This window comes from Sminthopsis crassicaudata, chromosome 5 (genome assembly GCF_048593235.1).
Source record: "Sminthopsis crassicaudata isolate SCR6 chromosome 5, ASM4859323v1, whole genome shotgun sequence".
Taxonomy (NCBI): Eukaryota; Metazoa; Chordata; class Mammalia; order Dasyuromorphia; family Dasyuridae; genus Sminthopsis; species Sminthopsis crassicaudata.
The window spans coordinates 273894854-273912589 of NC_133621.1; the positions used below are offsets into that span (position 1 = coordinate 273894854).

The 17736-nt window shown below is 37.7% G+C and overlaps 1 protein-coding gene across 2 annotated transcripts in view; it reads right to left on the reverse strand.

Moving 5' to 3' along the window:
- Window positions 1-17483, reverse strand: part of KITLG (KIT ligand) — a 119459-nt gene extending 101976 nt beyond the window's left edge. For both annotated transcript variants that reach the window (XM_074271101.1, XM_074271100.1), the window contains exon 1: window positions 17145-17483. In XM_074271101.1, the coding sequence (XP_074127202.1) occupies window positions 17145-17351 (207 nt within the window). In that variant the 5' untranslated portion in view covers window positions 17352-17483. The remainder of the gene's footprint in view (window positions 1-17144) is intronic.
- Window positions 17484-17736: the final 253 nt, after the last annotated feature.

Sequence of the window (17736 nt, forward strand, 5' to 3'; positions counted from 1 at the left end):
AATAATAAGAGAGGGAAAAGGACCCACATGTGCAAAAAATGTTTGTAGAAGCTCTTTTTGTGGTAGTAAAGAATTGGAAAAAGAATAGATGCCCATCAACTGGGAAATGGCTGAACAAATTGTCTATATAAAGGTAAAGGAATATTATTATTCTATAAAAAATGATGAACAATCTGATTATAGAAAGGCCTGGAAAGATTTACATGAACTGATGATGAAGGAAACAAGCAGAACCAAGAATACAATATAGACAGGAAGAGCAAGAATGTTAGTGATTAACTGTGAAAGACAGTTCAGTGATTCAAGGCAATCCCAATAATTTTGGACACAAAATACCATCTGCATCCAGAAAAAGAACTATGGAGATTTAATATAAATCAACACATGCTATGTTCTTCTTTTTTTCTGGGTTTTTTTTCCTTCCGTGTTTTTTTTTTTCCTTTAGTTCTCATTTTTCTCTCCCAATGTGATTCATAAGTGTATTAAAAACAAAATAAAATACAATAAACTTTTTAAAAGAATATGTATAGTTTTTCTCTATAGTCAAATGTGATAGTGGTGGTAGTTTTGATGTTAAGCAATTCCTTTCCAATTTATTTTATCACTTGAAAATAATTTCAAATGACTAGTGACATTAGTTTAAAATTGTGTAATATCTTCTTCCTGAATGATTGAAAAGATATGTTATAGAAAATTGTTAAAAGTTTGCTTGTTTAAACTTTCTTTTATCAAAGATAAAGATATGAATAAAGAAACTGATAAGATTATATACAAAAAAATTAAAAATAACAGACTCAACAAGGTAGCCTTTATTTCCATTGTCTAAAATGCTTTTTTTTTCCATAAGAAAAAAGACAAAAGAGAAAAAAAATTGTTACTAAGCTTGGCCCCTAAAAAGAGATGAGAAGAAGCCACCTTTAAAAAGTGGAGGGTACGAAAGTCGTGTCCATGTATGTAACAATATTTTTCAATGCGTTGACAAGTTTTGATAAATTGTTTTTTTTCCCTCTTTTTCTTTGTAAAAATATTAGAAATGGTGACTGGGGGAGGGTCTGGAAGGGGGGGCTGAATTCAGGCTACATCAAAACAAAAGATATGACTAAATAATGGTTCAGTGAAAACTGACCTTAAATGAATTGGAAATTAATTTTTAAACTTACCTTATTTGTGTTATGAATGAGAAAACCAAGATACAACAGTTAAAATAACCTAATGAAGTTCAGAGCATCTGAGTGACAGCATCTGGATTTGAACTCAGGTCTTTATGATGCAGTTAGAGTCCAACTAGCTAGAGCAGTAGATAGAATACTAGTCCTGGAGTCAAGAAAACCTAAGTTCAAATCTGACCTCAGACATTATTAGCTGTATGAACCTGGACAAGTCACTTAATCCTATTTACCTCAGTTTCTTCACCTATAAAATGAGATGGAGAAGGAAATGGCAAAACACTCCTCTATCTTTGGCAAGAAAATCTCAAAAGGAGTCTAAAGAGTTGGACATGACCAAAAATAACTGATCAACAATAAAACTTTATGATGCCAAATAAAACAATTATTCAACAACTTACAATATTTGTTTTAAACCAAAAACCAGAAAAGAATTTATGGCAACTATCAGATTTACATGTCAAAATATTTTGAGAATAATCTTTATAAAAAACAAAACAATCCTTACTTATCTCAGGCTAGACAATTAGACGGGAGGGGCAGATACCAGAAAAATTAACAAAGTTAAAGATTTTGATTTCAAAGTCCATCCTATTTTTTTCTACATGCAGTTCTCCTCCAAGAATGAGTCCAGTGAAGTGGAAAGCTAGATCTTCATGTTGCCACTTTAGTCATACTAGCTGCTGTGATGTAAAATAATACTAGAGAATATGAATTATAAAGTATCCCAAATGTTTCTTCAATTTGCCCACTAAATTGAACCAGCAATATTGGAAGACTGAACCCAAGAAAATTAAAGGCAGCTGCTTATGATTTAATATGTTTAAAGAGGGAGGGAAGAATAAAAGATCCTTCAGGAGGCAGCCTTGTATTAGCAGCTAGAGAACCTAGGAAAAAAGTGGGAGAAAGAAAATTTGCATATTGTCCAGTAAAGAGACAAAGCAAAACGTACAAAATGTCTTCCATTACATGAAAGATGAAGAAAAATTAAGTACCAGGAAAGCAGCTGACCCAGTAAACTTCATTCATTTAAGAGAAGAAAAAACTGACCAGAATCATCTTTTCTCCTTGATGTTTATCTAACTTTTCATGGCTCTCTTCTTGTCTCTATCTCTTGGATCTTTGTCTCTCTTTGGGTCTGTTTTCCTCTGGTTCTGTTTCTGTGTGTGTGTGTGTGTGTGTGTGTGTGTGTGTGTGTGTGTGTGTGTGTGTGTCTCAGTCTCTCTCTGTGTCTCTCTCTTTCTTTCTCTCTCTCTCTGTCTATTTGTCTGATTCTATCTGTCTGTCCCACCTTCGTACCATCTTTCTCTGTCTCTGTGTATCTTCTTTACCTCTCTGTTTCTGTGTGTGTCTCTCTTCCACTTTCTGTCTCTCCCTGTCTGTGTATGTGTCTTTATTTCCCTCTGTTTCCCTCTCTCCATTTGTATCTATCTCTCTATTTATGTTTCTCTGTCTCTCTCTAGAACAAAAATTCTTAAATTTGAGTCATGACCCCATAAGGAATCACATAACTGAATGTGGGGGTTGCAAAATTAAGATTTCTTATCAATAAATGTTTGATTTGTATACTGATATTCCTATATATCCAGGGTTACCTAAAAATTTCTTGAGTGAAAAGAAGTTTAAAATGTTCTAAGGCTGACTTCAGAAAAGTCTGGAAAGACTTACAAGAACTGTTGCTGATCAAAGTGAGCAGAATCAAGAGAACACTGTATACAGTAACAGGAAGATTATGTGATGATAAACTGTGATACACTTGGCTCTTTTCAACAATGAGATGATTCAAAGCAATTCCAATAAACTTGGGATGGAAAGAACTATCTGCATCCAGAGAAAGAACTACAGAGAATGAATATAGATAGTATTTTCACCTTTTTTTCTTTTAATGTCATTTTTTCTTTCTTGTGCTTTTCCCTCCTTTGATCTGATTTTCTTGCACAGCATGATGAATATGGAATTGTTTTTTGTTATTGTACATGTACATGTACATGTTATTATATTGACTGCTTGCTGTTTTGGGGAGGTAAGAGCAGAGAGGAGAGAGGAAGAGAAAAATTTGGAATACAAGGTTTTGCAAAGGGGAATGTTGAAAACTATCTTTGCGTGTTTTTGAAAACAAATAAAAGAAGGTGCAGGAGGAGGGGGAAAGAGGGGCTGTAAGAAAGAGGAAGAGAAGTAGGAAGAGGAGAAAGAAGAGGAGGATGAGGAAGAAGAGAAACTCTGCTCTAAAATAGGATTGGAACTTTAAGTCCTACCTCTTTATTTTAGAAGAACACTAAAATACAAGTTCAGAGCCAGGATTCAAACCCAAGTCTCCTCAAAAAAAGATCTTTGTTGCTGGATTAATAGTTGTTTCTAAAGTCTCAATTTTTCCAAGATTAATCCATGTGAGATAGGAAGAGTGGGCTTGAAGACTTGGATTCAAATTCTGCTTCTGACTTATACCTGGTTTTGTAACCCTGCAAGTAACTATATGAGACTATCCATAGAAGAAAAACTGTAGAGCTATACTAGGCCTCCAGATATTTCCTTATCTGGGGGTGTGCTAGTAAATGTTTAACAATGGGAAAAAAATTGGGTTCACTTAAATTTAATCTACATTGTAAATATTTTCTCTATCACATTCTTAAGTCTAGACAATCAACAAAGCAGTAAATCAACTTGTGATTTATAGGGTATGCCAATTTCTGAACTGTAAATGATTACTGATTATGCAAAAAATTTAACAATCAGCTATAATTGAGTGAATGCCAGTATACTCCTTCTGACACCAAAGAAATCAGAGCTCCTGTCATTATTTCCTAGAACAAAGCTTCTTAAACTCTGTATTGAGATACCATATAAGTCGATAACTGAATGAGGTCTCGAAAAATTTGGCAGCACAAAAAGGTATCAAATGTTCTGCCAAGATTTAATTTTGATGTAAAAATAAACAAGCACGTATATCTCATTAGTATGCAGATTTGCTTTCATCTTTAATAGTAAAATCATCGTCTACCAAAGAATTGTTTTTGTAAAAAATAATTTTATTATTTATTATTAGCAAATGTTTGATTTGTATGTCTGTTTTATATAGATTTTATATACCTCGTAGGATTGTATAATTGGGTGAAAAGGGGTGATAAGTAGAAAAAAGTTTAAGAAGCCCTGACCTTAGAATACAGGTAGGCGCAAAGAGCTAATGAAAAAGGAATTGACCCTCTGTTGTGAAATGCCCAAGATGGAAACCAGTCATGGGATACCATAGTCTGTGAGGGTTTCTGGGCCAAGGAATACATTGCGGGGGGTGGGGTGGGTAATTCTGTCTACTGTACATTGACAAAAACATTCTAGTTTGAATGATCTAAATATTCTCCTCTGGTTTCAGGATGTTCTTCTATTGGAAATAGTTTCATTCATCACTTCCAGGTAGATACTTGATTATGATTAAAAATAATGAATGAAAGAATTTGGATAAAATATGAAGTTCTCTGGATCCATACACTCAATCACATACCAAATACCACTGACCTGCATGCAACAGTGTTTGCTTTGGTTAGTTGGAGAGTAGGATGGGAAGAAGGAAAAGGGGGGAAAGTTAGATGTTAGATAGCATGGTATTCTTAAATTAAAGACCAAAATTGAGGAAGAAAATAGCTCTGGCAGAAAATGGCATCCTATTTATTCTGAAGGGTCTGTGCAAAGAGGAATGAGAACATGGAAGAGGAGTGTGCAAAGTTGAAATTTAGAAACAGTCTCTTGGGGAAGTCATTTAGGATGATGGAAAGATTTTCAAAGTAACTGTTTTATGAAAAAAAGTTGGATTACAACTAGCCCTCTCAATTCAATAAAACAAACACATTTTAGCAACTTAATTGAGTTGGATCAGACCTTCCTCTTGCCATATGGTTGTTTTCCTTGTTTTCTATGACATTTAGTATACTGTTAGCATGGAAATTTCAAAATCTTGGAAGGGTCTAACCAGTTTTAAGTTATTATAAGTCAGCATTACTAAAATCTATGTACCATTTTGGGGTTATTAGTTGAGTATACTACCCATCGCCTTTCTTCAGTCTCTTCTGGTAGATGGTTCTCCATACCTGGAACACCACAATGCCTGGCATATAGTAAATTTAATAAATTCTAGTTGACTGACAATGTCCTTTTGCATCAAAGATCAATTCAGGTGCCCCCTCCCTGACATAAAGTTTTCCCTCATCCTGACTGTGATTTTCAGATTCTATCTGTTCCTTCTCAAATATTTCTAAATTACTTTATCTAGGTTTTTCCTTTGCCCTCATCACTTTCTACCTTTTACAAATAACCTCTATTAGACTATAAACTTCTTAAAGTTAGGATTACAACCATGCCTTCCACATCTCAGGAGTTAAAGGTGTGACACCCCTACAATCTGAAAAAAAATTGCATAAAATTTTTGGCTCTCTCTACCAGAGAAGAATTCTGATTTTTTTTCTTTCTCTTTTGCTGGGTTTTTACAGTACCTTATTGTAAAATTTGGGTTAAATATTTTAGTAAGGACTTTGAGTCATTTTCTGGCCTTTCCTTTGACATCTGCTAAATTCCCGAAAAATTCCCATTTAATGTCTTATGATAACCCATGATATACTGAAATGGTGATGGGGAAAAGTCTCAGTGTAGAAGGGATAACTGTGAAAATTGGATGGGCATTTACTTGGTTTTCACAGTTATATAAATTAAATTGGAGAAAGGAAACTTAAATTGGAAAATTGAAACTCACAAGGACAACAAAGAATAATCAAAGGTGGAGGGTTATTTTTCCCCAAAAGAATGTAAGTTCCTTGGAAACAGGAACTAACTTTTGTAATCAGGGGTGGTAGCCTGAGATTTTAAAAGAATTCTTTGTTCTTTGCCCTACCTCTTCTCCATTATTTTCCTCCTACTAGAAAGGAAGCTCCTTGGGAGCAGAGACTGCCTATGCAATGAGGGGTGAAAAGTAAAAGAAATATAAAAGGAAAGAATAAAAGAAAGAGTAGTGTAACTTCTGTTACCTCCAATTAATGAAGAATCAGGGGAGAGACTTGTGCCTCAAAAGAGGAAATAAAATGCTGACTTTGGAGTGTCAAAGGTATGTCTACTTACTAAGGCATCCATTCTTACAAGAATGTAAAATAAACCTTTCCTCCCCCTTCATCAGTGAGTCAGTAGAGTTCTAGGTAAGACATTTTGTTTCTTACAACTGAAGATTATTATGTATCTATCATTAGCACCTGGAAGACAATAGACAGAAATCTAGGCCCACACTTTTAATAAGAGGAACTCCAAGTGAGGAGACACTGTTCTTATTCTGTAGAATCTTAACATTGCTTGAGTCACTAAGATGTGACATAACTTGCCCAAGGAACATGTCTACTCTGTGTCAGAGTAGTCACACTTGAACCCAGATTTTCCTGCTTCTTCTCAATAACTCTAATGACTCTCTATTTGTATAGGAACTTATTATATCTGATTCTGCTATTTGGGATTTATTATAATTGATCCTTCCAAGACCAAATATAAATTCTACTTAGATTTTTAGCTTTTCACATCTTGGCCTTTCCTAGCTTTCCAGTCTTCTTATACTTTACTCCATTCATGTACACAATTCCCCAGTAACACTGACCACCTTCTGTTCCTTGATCAAGACATTCCATTTCCTGACTTTGCCTTTTCATTGGTCATCCTCATATCTGGAAAGGTCCCTCCTCATCTCTGAATTCTGCCTTCTTCCCTGGCTTCCTTCAAGACCCAGCTCAACAGGATGCTTTCAGAGAAACCTGTAAAAGCTAATATGAGCTGATGCAAAGTGAAATGAGCAGAACTAGGAGAATATTGTACATAGTAACAGCAATATTATACAATATTTTATGAATGGCTTAGCTCTTCTCAACAATACAATGATACAAGACAACTCTGAAGGACTTAGGGTAAAAAATGTTATGCATCTCCAGAGAAAGAAATAATGGAGTCTGAATACAGATCGAAGCAATTTTTTTTTTTCCGCTTTATTTTTCTTGAGGGTTTTGTCTATTTTCTCTCACAACATGACTAATAGGGAAATGTTTTACATGACTAGACATGTATAACCTATATCAAATTGCTTGCCTCCTCAGTGAGGGGGAAGGGGAAGAAGGGAGACAATTTGGAACTCAAAATTAAAAAAAAACAACAACATTAAAAATTGTAATCACATGTAACTGGGGAAAAAAATAGCTACTATCAAAAAAAAAAAAAAAAAGACCCAGTTCAAATCCTACCTTCTGGAGAAGGCTCTTCCTATACCCTCAACAGTACCACATTACCAATTTACCTTCTTTATATCTTGTACATACAGAGCTTTTTAGATGCTATCACCTCCATTAGGATGTAATATTCTTGAGTACAGGGACTTCCGGGCTGTTCTGGCAACAAGATACTCCACAAGAATGCTCCTGGCATCCTCAATGGCTATTTCCCCCATGCTTGGAATGCTCTGCCTTATTTGACCCAACTTCTGAACTCCCTGGCTTCCTTTAAGTCTTCACTAAAATCACACCTTCTACAAGAAGCCCTTCATAACACTTCTTAATTCTAGTGCCTTTCCTCTGTTCATAATTTCCTATTTGATAGTTTGATCTGTATATATTTCTTTATATATAGTTTTCCCCCCATTAGACTGTAAATTCCTGGAAGGCAGGGATTGTCTGTTTTTTGTCCCTTTTTGTATCCCTAGCACTTAGCAAATTGCCTAGTATAAGGTAAGCACTTAATCAATGTTTATTTTTGATTGATGATATTTTGCCTTTCTTTGTATGTCCAGAGCTTACCACAATGCCAAGTATCCTGTTGACTAAAAGTCTAAGTTTTTCTTTTGATAATGTATTAAGTTCATTTTGTAAAAATAAATTTCCCTTCCTACTTGAGCAACTTAAGACTACTCTACAGACAGCAAAGGGGATCTGACTTCACATATTTTCAGATCTTTTGTTTAAATGTTCTTCTAATCCTTTGACAGGGAATAAAAATGCCCTTTCCTAATTTAATATCTATAGGAAAAATTCTTATCTTTCTAGTAATAATAATTGATAATAGGTAACATAGTGATTTATATATCACACTTCATTTGAGTTTTATGAGAACCCTATTGTAAGTAGTTAACATATTCTGCCCACTTTATAGCTCAAGCAATTGAGTTTCAAAAAAGGCTAAAAGATCAAGCAGCAAGTACTTTTGACATAAAGGGCAAGTGATTTCTGAGAACCACAAGTTTTGCTTTGTTTTTTTTTTCCTCCCTGAAAACCTCTCAGAAACATTCTCCCAATGAGAAATAAAACAGCTTGATATATAGTTAAGAATAAATGTAATCCAAAGATCTAATTTCTATTTATAAGACTACAAGCCATTCTCCAATTAATAAATGGTCAAAGGATATGAACAATTTTCAGATGAAAAAATTAAAGCCACATCAATTCATTAAAAAAAAAAAAAAAAAAAAAAAAAGATGCTCCAAAGATCTAACTTCAAAATGGGGCCTGTGTAGATAACTAGTTTTATAACTTTGGATGAATCCCTTAAATTTCTCTGAACCTTTTTTTCCTCATCTGTAAAATGGAGATAAGAATGGCCAAATTACCCATTTCATGGGGTTGTTGCAAGGATCCCACATGACACTTTATATAAGGATCTAAGATTTGAAATGTCAGAGAAAGTATCAACTAGCAGCCTAAGATTTGGGTTCCTCTAGGGGAGTTCCCCAAACCTTTAAATCAGAAGTTTTGTCACTGTCCTTAACTCTACAAGCATCATATATAAAACTGAGTGCCTTCAAATCTAGAATAGATAAATAGATAAGATGAATAGAGATTTAGAAAGAAAGACTGATTCATGTGTGGGGAAGGAAGAAGGGAGTGAGGGAGGAAGAGAGAGACAGAGGCAGAGAGAGAAGGAGAAGAGAGAGAAATAAGGGGGGAAGGAAGGAGGGAAGGAAACAGAGACAGAGACAGAAGTGAAATGAGATTATTTTAAATGAAATATATGGGGAGTTGGATGATGTACAATGAATATACTAAGTGGAATATGTTTATGTTGCATACATGCTATAAAATATTCATGACATATATAAAACATGCACACACACACTATATGTATATATATATATATTTACATACACATATATGTATCAATACATATATATGTGTATATATATATATAATATACTCAACTCTAATGCAATGTGTTTATATACCTTTTTGTTATTCAATTGTTTCAGTCATATACAATTCTTTATGACCCCATTTGAGGTTATCTTGGCAAAATTATTGGAGTGATTTACCATTTTTTTCTCTAGCTCATTTTACAGATGTGGAAACTGAGGTAAACAGAGTAAAGTGACTTACCCATGGTGACACAACTAGTAAGTATCTGAGGCTGGATTTGAACTCATGAAAATGACTTTTTCTGATTTCAGGCTACTGCACCACCTAGCCGCCCTATGCTTTACTTACACATACATACATATACACACACACATACACATACACATTATGTTTGTTATATGTATTAGATACATCTATACATACATGCATTTACATATAATACATGATGTATATATGCATACATATATGTTCATATTCATGTATGGAAAGTGCCTTAAAAGCCAAAGCTGTAGAGCTAAATAATCTTTAAACTGCATTAAGATTTTGGGGATACCCCATACATATATATATATATATATATATATATATATATATGCATTCCATGTACTACACACATACATATTCACATATATATATTGCAAATAAACACATTACATATATATATATATATATATATATATATATATATATATATATATATATATATATATATATATATATATATATTTATTTATTTATTTATATATTTCACAGGTGCCCAACTTCAGCAGCAGAGGCAGTATAGTTTTGGAGAAACTACAACAAACAACATCAAAAATACCTGGTTTTAAAAGTCCAATTTCTAAAAAAAAAAAAAAAAAAAAAAAAAAAAAAAAAGGTGTGCAAATCACTGAACTTCCCAATATTTCCAAACAACTTTCTAGCATAAGACCATAAATTGCAGAGCAGGTGCCTACCTGCACTAGTAAATGGGGTTTCCTCACCTGGGACTTCCCTGGGTCAATAAAATCTCAATCTGAAAACTAAGAACAGACTTTCTTTGGAAGATATTACAAAGTTTTTAAAATCATAAGACAATCAAACTATTTCAATAAATGTTTTTAAAACATAGAGAAAAAATACACAACTCAAAATATTTACATTTCTTCAAGCAATATTAAAGCAATTATCCCATGTGTCATTATTAATAGTGTAATTATTTGACACGTAACTGGAAATGGCAAATTGGCAGTACAATGTACTGGATAAAAGGCAGGAACTGGAGTTTATAATTTATTCAGTCATTTTCCATTATGTTTAATTCTTTGTTGCTCCATTTGTTTTTTGTGATTGTTTGGTTTCTTTTGGATGTTTTGGTTGTTTTTTTGTGTGTTTTGCTTTTTGTTTTTTTTGCAAACATTAGAGTGGTTTGTCATGTCCTTCTCCAGCTCATTTTACAGAGGAGGAAACTAAGGCAAACTGGGTTAAATGACTTGTGTGAGGTGACACAGCTAATAAGTGGCTGAGGCAAAATTTATACTCAGGAAGATGAGTCTTCCTGACTCAAGGCCCTAAGCACTATTAACTCTTCCTTCTCCCTTTTGGCTCCTGACTCCTCCCTCTATTCTTTTCCTTTCTTCTTTCTCCCTCTTTACTTCTTCCCTTCCCCCTCCCTTCTGTCTCCTGCCCCTTTCCTCTATCCTCCTTCTTCCTTCTTCCTCCCTCCAGCCTCCTCTTAGCTGCTTCTTTCCTCCTGCATCTAGCTCCTGCCTGCTGCCTCCTGCCTCCTGTCTCTGGCTTCCAGCTTTCTCCCTCTTATCTCCTCCCAGACACCAGCTGAGCAATCTTGGCAAGTGCCTTAATCCCTATAGTCACTTTTTAGGGCTTGTCTCCTGAGGCATATTGGTTATGCTCTGCCTTGGTGGATGAAGTCCCCATACCAAGAGTTCTCCCGCAGTGGTAAAAGCACAGATCCAGGTCCAGGCCTATTGTGGAAATAATATGGAAGGAAGTTGGAAACCAGAGACCCTGAGCTCATCTACTGGGTTCCAAAACTGGATTTGTTGCTCACTGACTTATCTTTACTAAACCCCATTCTCTGGAAGGCTACCTTCCTCTTGTAAAATAAAGGATTGAATTAAGATGTTCTCAGTAGCCCCATCCAGTGCTAAATCTAACAATATTCTAAATTCTTCCCATAAGAATTTCATCAAATGCATTCATCAAAACACATATGGATATTAAAGTTGTCTTACAAAATCAATTACATTGAAATCAATAAGCATATGTTAATATATTGAGTACTTACTATGTGTCAGGCACTGTGCTAAGCCCTGAAGATACAAAGAAATATTAAAAACAAGAAGCTTACATTTTAATTGGTAAACAACATATAAATAACTATGTAATAATAATGTAGCATCTAAGCTCTAGAAAAACTTTGGGAAAAAAGTATCTAATGTTATCTTCACAATAACCTTCAGAAGTAGGTGCTATAATTACTCCCCTTTTATCTATGAGGAAACTGAGGTAAATTATAATTAAGTAAAAGTACCTGAGAATAAATTTGAATTTAGGTCATTGTGACAACTGAGTATATGAAAGAGTAGAGGAGACAGTTCCAAATTATAACAGTATAAGCTAAAGAAGCATTGTGTTCTTTGTTTTATAAAGTACCTTAGGGGAAAGGATGATGAACAGGAATTTTAATTGCTTGAATGAGTATGATGCTATTCTGACTCTGTGACCTTTATGGGATGTCACTTCAGTGCTACCTGCCTCAGTTTCCTCATCTATAATATGAAGGTTCTTAAAACACCCACCTAACAAGGTTCTAGTCCGGCACCTAATGTATATAAAGGACTTTACAAATGTTAAGGAATCAGAAGTTTTAGTGATTGAGATTGGACTTGTGATTTCATTGGTCCATAAGGCTTTTCATTGACTACAGAAATAAAAGACCTTTTAAATCAAGGGTATTTAACATTTTTCATGAACCATGGATAGATACCTTTAGCAGTATGGTGAAGTTTTTCTCACATAAAGACTTCCAAAAAATGCTAAATTGGTAAAAATAAAATAAAATAAATAAAAATGTAAAAATTCCATCCATGTCTCAATTCACCTTGAAATCTATCAGGCCCCAAGTAAAGAATACTTGATTTAAATCAATGATTTAAACCTTAGAGGCAGAATCATTACCCTTAGGAAAGTGAGATTGTATTTGTGGGACCAACCAGCCCCACACCTCAACGTCTGAAGCTTGCGACTAAATCATGTCAGCCACTTATGCAGTATTACAGAGGAACATTAATTTTTTTTAAAAAATACAAAATCTTCTGGGTTGGAGAGTTTGCCAGGGAAAAGGGGAATACAATTTTTCTTCCTCTCCCCCTGTTTCTCCTTTGGAGATGTTCCACTTTATCTCATGCTAATTTCCACAGTGTTCCCTCTCTCAGTGGCAGGAATGTGCTATTACGAGGAGGATCCCAAAAGGAAACTTTGAAGGTCACTTCAGTCACTAGCCATGAATGCATCCATTCACCAAGGGCACTCCTCGGATTGGGCCACAAGCCCTTTACCACACCACTCAATTCCCCCAAGAAGCCACAAGCTTTTAACTTGTTCCTACAGGTCACATTTCTAAAATATTTAGCTGTCTCCAATGTCCCCAGCCAGCAGCATCCTGAGGCATTAACACCATGCAGCTTTTCAGGGTAGACTGACCTCTTTTTAGTTCCTAATGGAATTATTCCATTTAATCCTACACCCATAAAGGAGATTACAGAGATCTCATTAATTCTACAAAGTGAGGATACAATTATGTGGTGTAATGTCTATCAATAAGTCAGTCGACTAGCATTCTGCCAGGGGCCAAATACTATGCTAAGTGCTGGGATGAAAGAAAGAAAGAAAGAAAGAAAGAAAGAAGAAAGAAAGAAAGAAAGAAAGAAAGAAAGAAAGAAAGAAAGAAAGAAAGAAAGAAAGAAAGAAAGAAAGAAAGAAAGAAAGAAAGAAAGAAAGAAAGAAAGAAAGAAAGAAAGAAAGAAAGAAAGAAAGAAAGAAAGAAAGAAAGAAAGAAAGAAAGAAAGAAAGAAGAAAAGAAAAGAAGGAAGGAAGGAAGGAAGGAAGGAAGGAAAGGAAGGAAGGAAGGAAGGAAGGAAGGAAGGAAGGAAGGAAGGAAGGAAGGAAGGAAGGAAGGAGGAAGGAAGGAAGGAAGGAAGGAAGGAAGGAAGGAAGGAAGGAAGAAGGGAAGGAAGGAAGAAAGAAGAGAAAGAAAGAAAGAAAGAAAGAAAGAAAGAAAGAAAGAAAAGAAAGAAAGAAAGAAAGAAAGAAAGACAAGAAAGAAAGAAAGAAAGAAAGAAAGAAAGAAAGAAAGAAGAAAGAAAGAAAAGAAAGAAAGAAAGAAAGGAAGAAAGAAAGAAAGAAAGAAAGAAGAAGGAAGGAAGGAAGGAAGAAGAAGAAAGGAAGGAAGGAAGGAAGGAAGGAAGGAAGGAAGGAAGGAAGGAAGGAAGGAAGGAAGGAAGGAAGGAAGGAAGGAAGGAAGGAAGGAGGGAAGGAAGGAAGGAAGGAGGAGGGAAGGGAAGGAAAGGAAGGGAAGGAAAGCGAAAGGGAAGGAAAGGGAAGGGAAGGAAAGGAAGGAAAGGAAAGGATAAAGTGACTGGAGTCAGGAACCTGGTTTCAAACATTGAATTTGACTTACTGGGGGCTCAATTTCTTCACCTGCAAAATGAGGAAGAGGAAGGGACTAGGTAATCTTTGAAGGTCTCCCTTCAGCATTAAAGCTAGGTCAGTTTTGGAAATAAAGTGTGGAAAAAGGGCCAGCTAGGTGGTGAAGTCAGGAAGATTCATCTTCCTCAGATTCAAATCTGGCTTTGAACATATAAGTCATTTCACCTCATTTGCCTCAGTTTCCACATCTGTAAAATGAGCTGGAGAAGGAAATGGCAAACTACTCCAGCACCTCTGCCAAGAAAACCCAACCATGACTGAACAACAAAAATGAGGGGAGGGGAGTGTCCATTAAGCAGACTGCCTCCAGTAGATCTGATATCCAACCTGCTTCCAACTACAGTGTTTAAATAAGCACATTTTAACCATTTTACCTTTCCCAGAAGCATCAGGATCTATGCAATGTTCATTCATATGAATGAGGATCTTCCACTCTGGGAAGGAACTTCTTAGTTTAAGAGTAAGCCTATTATTAAAACATCTGGGCCAGCTAGGTGGCGCAGTGGCTAGACCACAAGTCCTGGAATCCAGAGGAGCTAAATTCAAATCTGGCCAGAGACCCTTATCATTTCTAGCTGGGGTGACTCTGGGCCAGTGATTTAACCAAGATTACTACACAAACAACAACTAAATAATAATAATAATAGTAATTAAACCCTCACCTCCTTTGTGACACTTATTTTCTACATTTCAATAATACTCCCCAAAATGACCTAGTAGACTATTTAATCCTTTACCTTTAAGGAAACAGAACAGTAAAAGTTAGCTTCCTATGTCTCCATTTTTAAAACAAGATGCAATACAAGATGATTCTATTGTCCCTCAGCTACTCCCCACAGAAGTATCCTTTTGTCTTTAGATAGTACAGAATACTAGTCTAGACTGCCTCTGGATTAATGATGGACTCAGTATAGTCCCTAAACCCAGAAGGAGCAGATTTTGAGAAGAAACCGTTGGGTTTAAAAGTAAATCTCTTACCAAGTGTAATTTAAGCAGGAGGAATTAGTGTTTTTTGTAGATTTCACGGATTATTGCAGCTCCCTTTTTAAAAACGACTATTTTTTGAAAGGAGGGAGGGGAAAAAAAAAAAAAAAAAAACCTATGTGCTTCCAATATCCCCACTCAGGAACTCTGGAATTGTAAACTCCTTTTTAACAAGCCTGGGGCAACATCCAGCCAGTCTTTTGGGGTGAGAAAGGATAAGACAGCAAAGTAGTTCAAGTGAATTGTCTCAAGAATGGCTAGACACAAAGAAGACTCATTCAAAATAACGGCTCAGAGGACTCCCTTTTAAATGCCTACCAAGTTTTAAAAAAATCCAGGCATTAAAGCTCTTCAACAATGCTATATGCATATGCGGTCAACAAACTATGTGTCAAATTAAACTATGTGGTCAAGCATGCTGCTAGGGCGCTGGGTAGAGTCAATGTTACCTAAATGAAACAATCCAGTACTCCAGTTAGAGAGCAGAAAGGCGCAATTTGCAAAATATATAGCATGGCTGGTAGCGGGCGGGCCTTGGCAGCAGGAAGCCAAGGGTTCAAGACCCGGCCCTGATAGGCATTAGCTCAGTGACCATGGGCAAAATCACTTAATCCTTCTCTAAGGCTATAAATTACTCACGGATCTAGATAGGTGGAGGCAGTTTCCTAACACAGATACAATCACAGCTCTGACAAAAATAAATAGCATTTTATATTGTAATCTCAGGAACTCTGATTACACTTTTAAGTAACAAACACTTTCGTTGGCTTCGTCTTCCTTCCCACCCCCCTCCACCGCTCTATTCTGCCCGGTGTAGTAAGGTGGGGTAGGAATTCTTGGGCTAGTAAAAATAAGTAATGTTTGGCTTCCCTGGACAATGTCACAACAGATACACACACACACACACACCTTACACAGACACCACAAAAAACACACCACAATCAGACATCCCACACACAGAATTTATACCCATACCACAAAAACATGCATATACCACAAAGAATGCACATGTAATAAGACACCACGCACCTTACACATATATCACAAAAGCACACATATTACAATCAGATACCTTACCACAAAATGCATATACCACAGACACCACACACATCACACACAGAATTTATACTCATACCACAAGACATACCTATACCACAAAGAACACATACATGCATTCACAGACATAACACACACCTTACACACATACCACAGGCAGACACCGCACACATCACACAGACACACATCTCACTAGCTCCTCAAAACTTCTCAAGGAGCAATCAATTGCTTCCTCGGGGGCTGTTTCTCCCGGGGTCGGATCTGCAGATATTCAGCAGAGCTGTAAGATATCCTATGCCGCAAAAGGCCAACCTTTTTTTCAGAAGTCCGAGAAAGAGAATCTGGGGCGCTACATATACTGCTTTGCAGGCAGGCTGCTTTGGGAAGCTTCCGACGTGCTCATAGGTGGGAGAGTGTGCAAAGGAAGGTGTGTGTGATTGCGGGCGTGTGTCTGTGTGAATGCATGTGTGTGCACATGTTTGCTTGGAGTTCGGGGATTTCGTTTCAGAATCTGCCGGTATCCAAGTGCAGATTTCCCCTTAGAAAAATCAACGTCTTCCAAGCTAACTTTTAAACCGGAAAGATCGGAGAACGGAACTCCAAGCTTTCAGAGAAAAAAAAAAAAAAAAGCTATCTGACAGTCCCCTGTTCTTTTCCAAACTTACAAAAGGGACTTGCCTCGCCGATCAATCAATTGATCGGGCAACAAATGCTCATCATTAAGCGCCTACTATGTGCCAGGAGCAGTGCGAAGCGCCGGGGATGCCAATAGAAAGAATGCCACAATCTCAGCTCTCCCGGAGCTTCGGCTCTCAGTGCACTGGGCACATTCTAAGACTCTCGCCTTTGGGTTCCCGAACTAGGCGCCCCCAGTCCTCTCCTCCTCTTTCTCTTTCTCCTCTTTACCACTTTCTCCTGGGTGGTGGAGGAGCGGAGGAGCTCCAGATCTCTGCGGAGGTCGCGGGGTGCGCAGAACTCGCCCACCCCGGGGCACACTCTTTGGCCCCTCCGGGAGCCGCGCTCCCCGGAGCGCCCCAGCTCCAGCCCGGTTCCCCAGCCCAAAGGGGCGCGAGGCGCGGGCGCGTCCTCTACTTACTTGTGTCTTCTTCATAAGGAACGACAGCGCAGCAATCCAGCCCAGGCAGCGGTGGGGGAAACTCCGTTTAGCTGTTCTGTGGCTCCAGCATATTGCTCGTGGAGCGGCGGAGGCGGCGGCAGCTGCAGCGGAGGCAGCGGCGGCGGCTGCGGAGAAGCGGCGGGGGGCAGCGGCGGTGGCGGCGGCAGCAGCAGATAGTGCACGCATTGGGCAGCCCCGAGCGCTGCGCACTCAGCCCCCGGCCAGGTTCGCTGCCCGCCCCCTCCCGCGGCGCTCGCTCCTTCACCGGCTAGCTGGCTAGCTCGCTCCCGGCCGATCGCCCCGCGAGGCAGTAAATGAAGCCGGAGCCGGCGCGGGGGCCAGCGCTTTTATAGCAGTACTCCGCCTGCTCCTACAGCAGCGGCGGCGGGAGCTGCAGGACGGGCTGGCGGGCGGGCGGGCAGGCAGGACACGCCTTCTTCCCTCTGGGAGCTTTGGAGAGGCGAGCGCAGCGGCAGCGAGCAGGGGAGGCTGGGTGGGAGGGGGGGGTGGATGGGTGGGGGAGGCCCCTGGGATGGGGGGGGGAGCAAAAAGAGGGGGAGGGAGGGCGGTG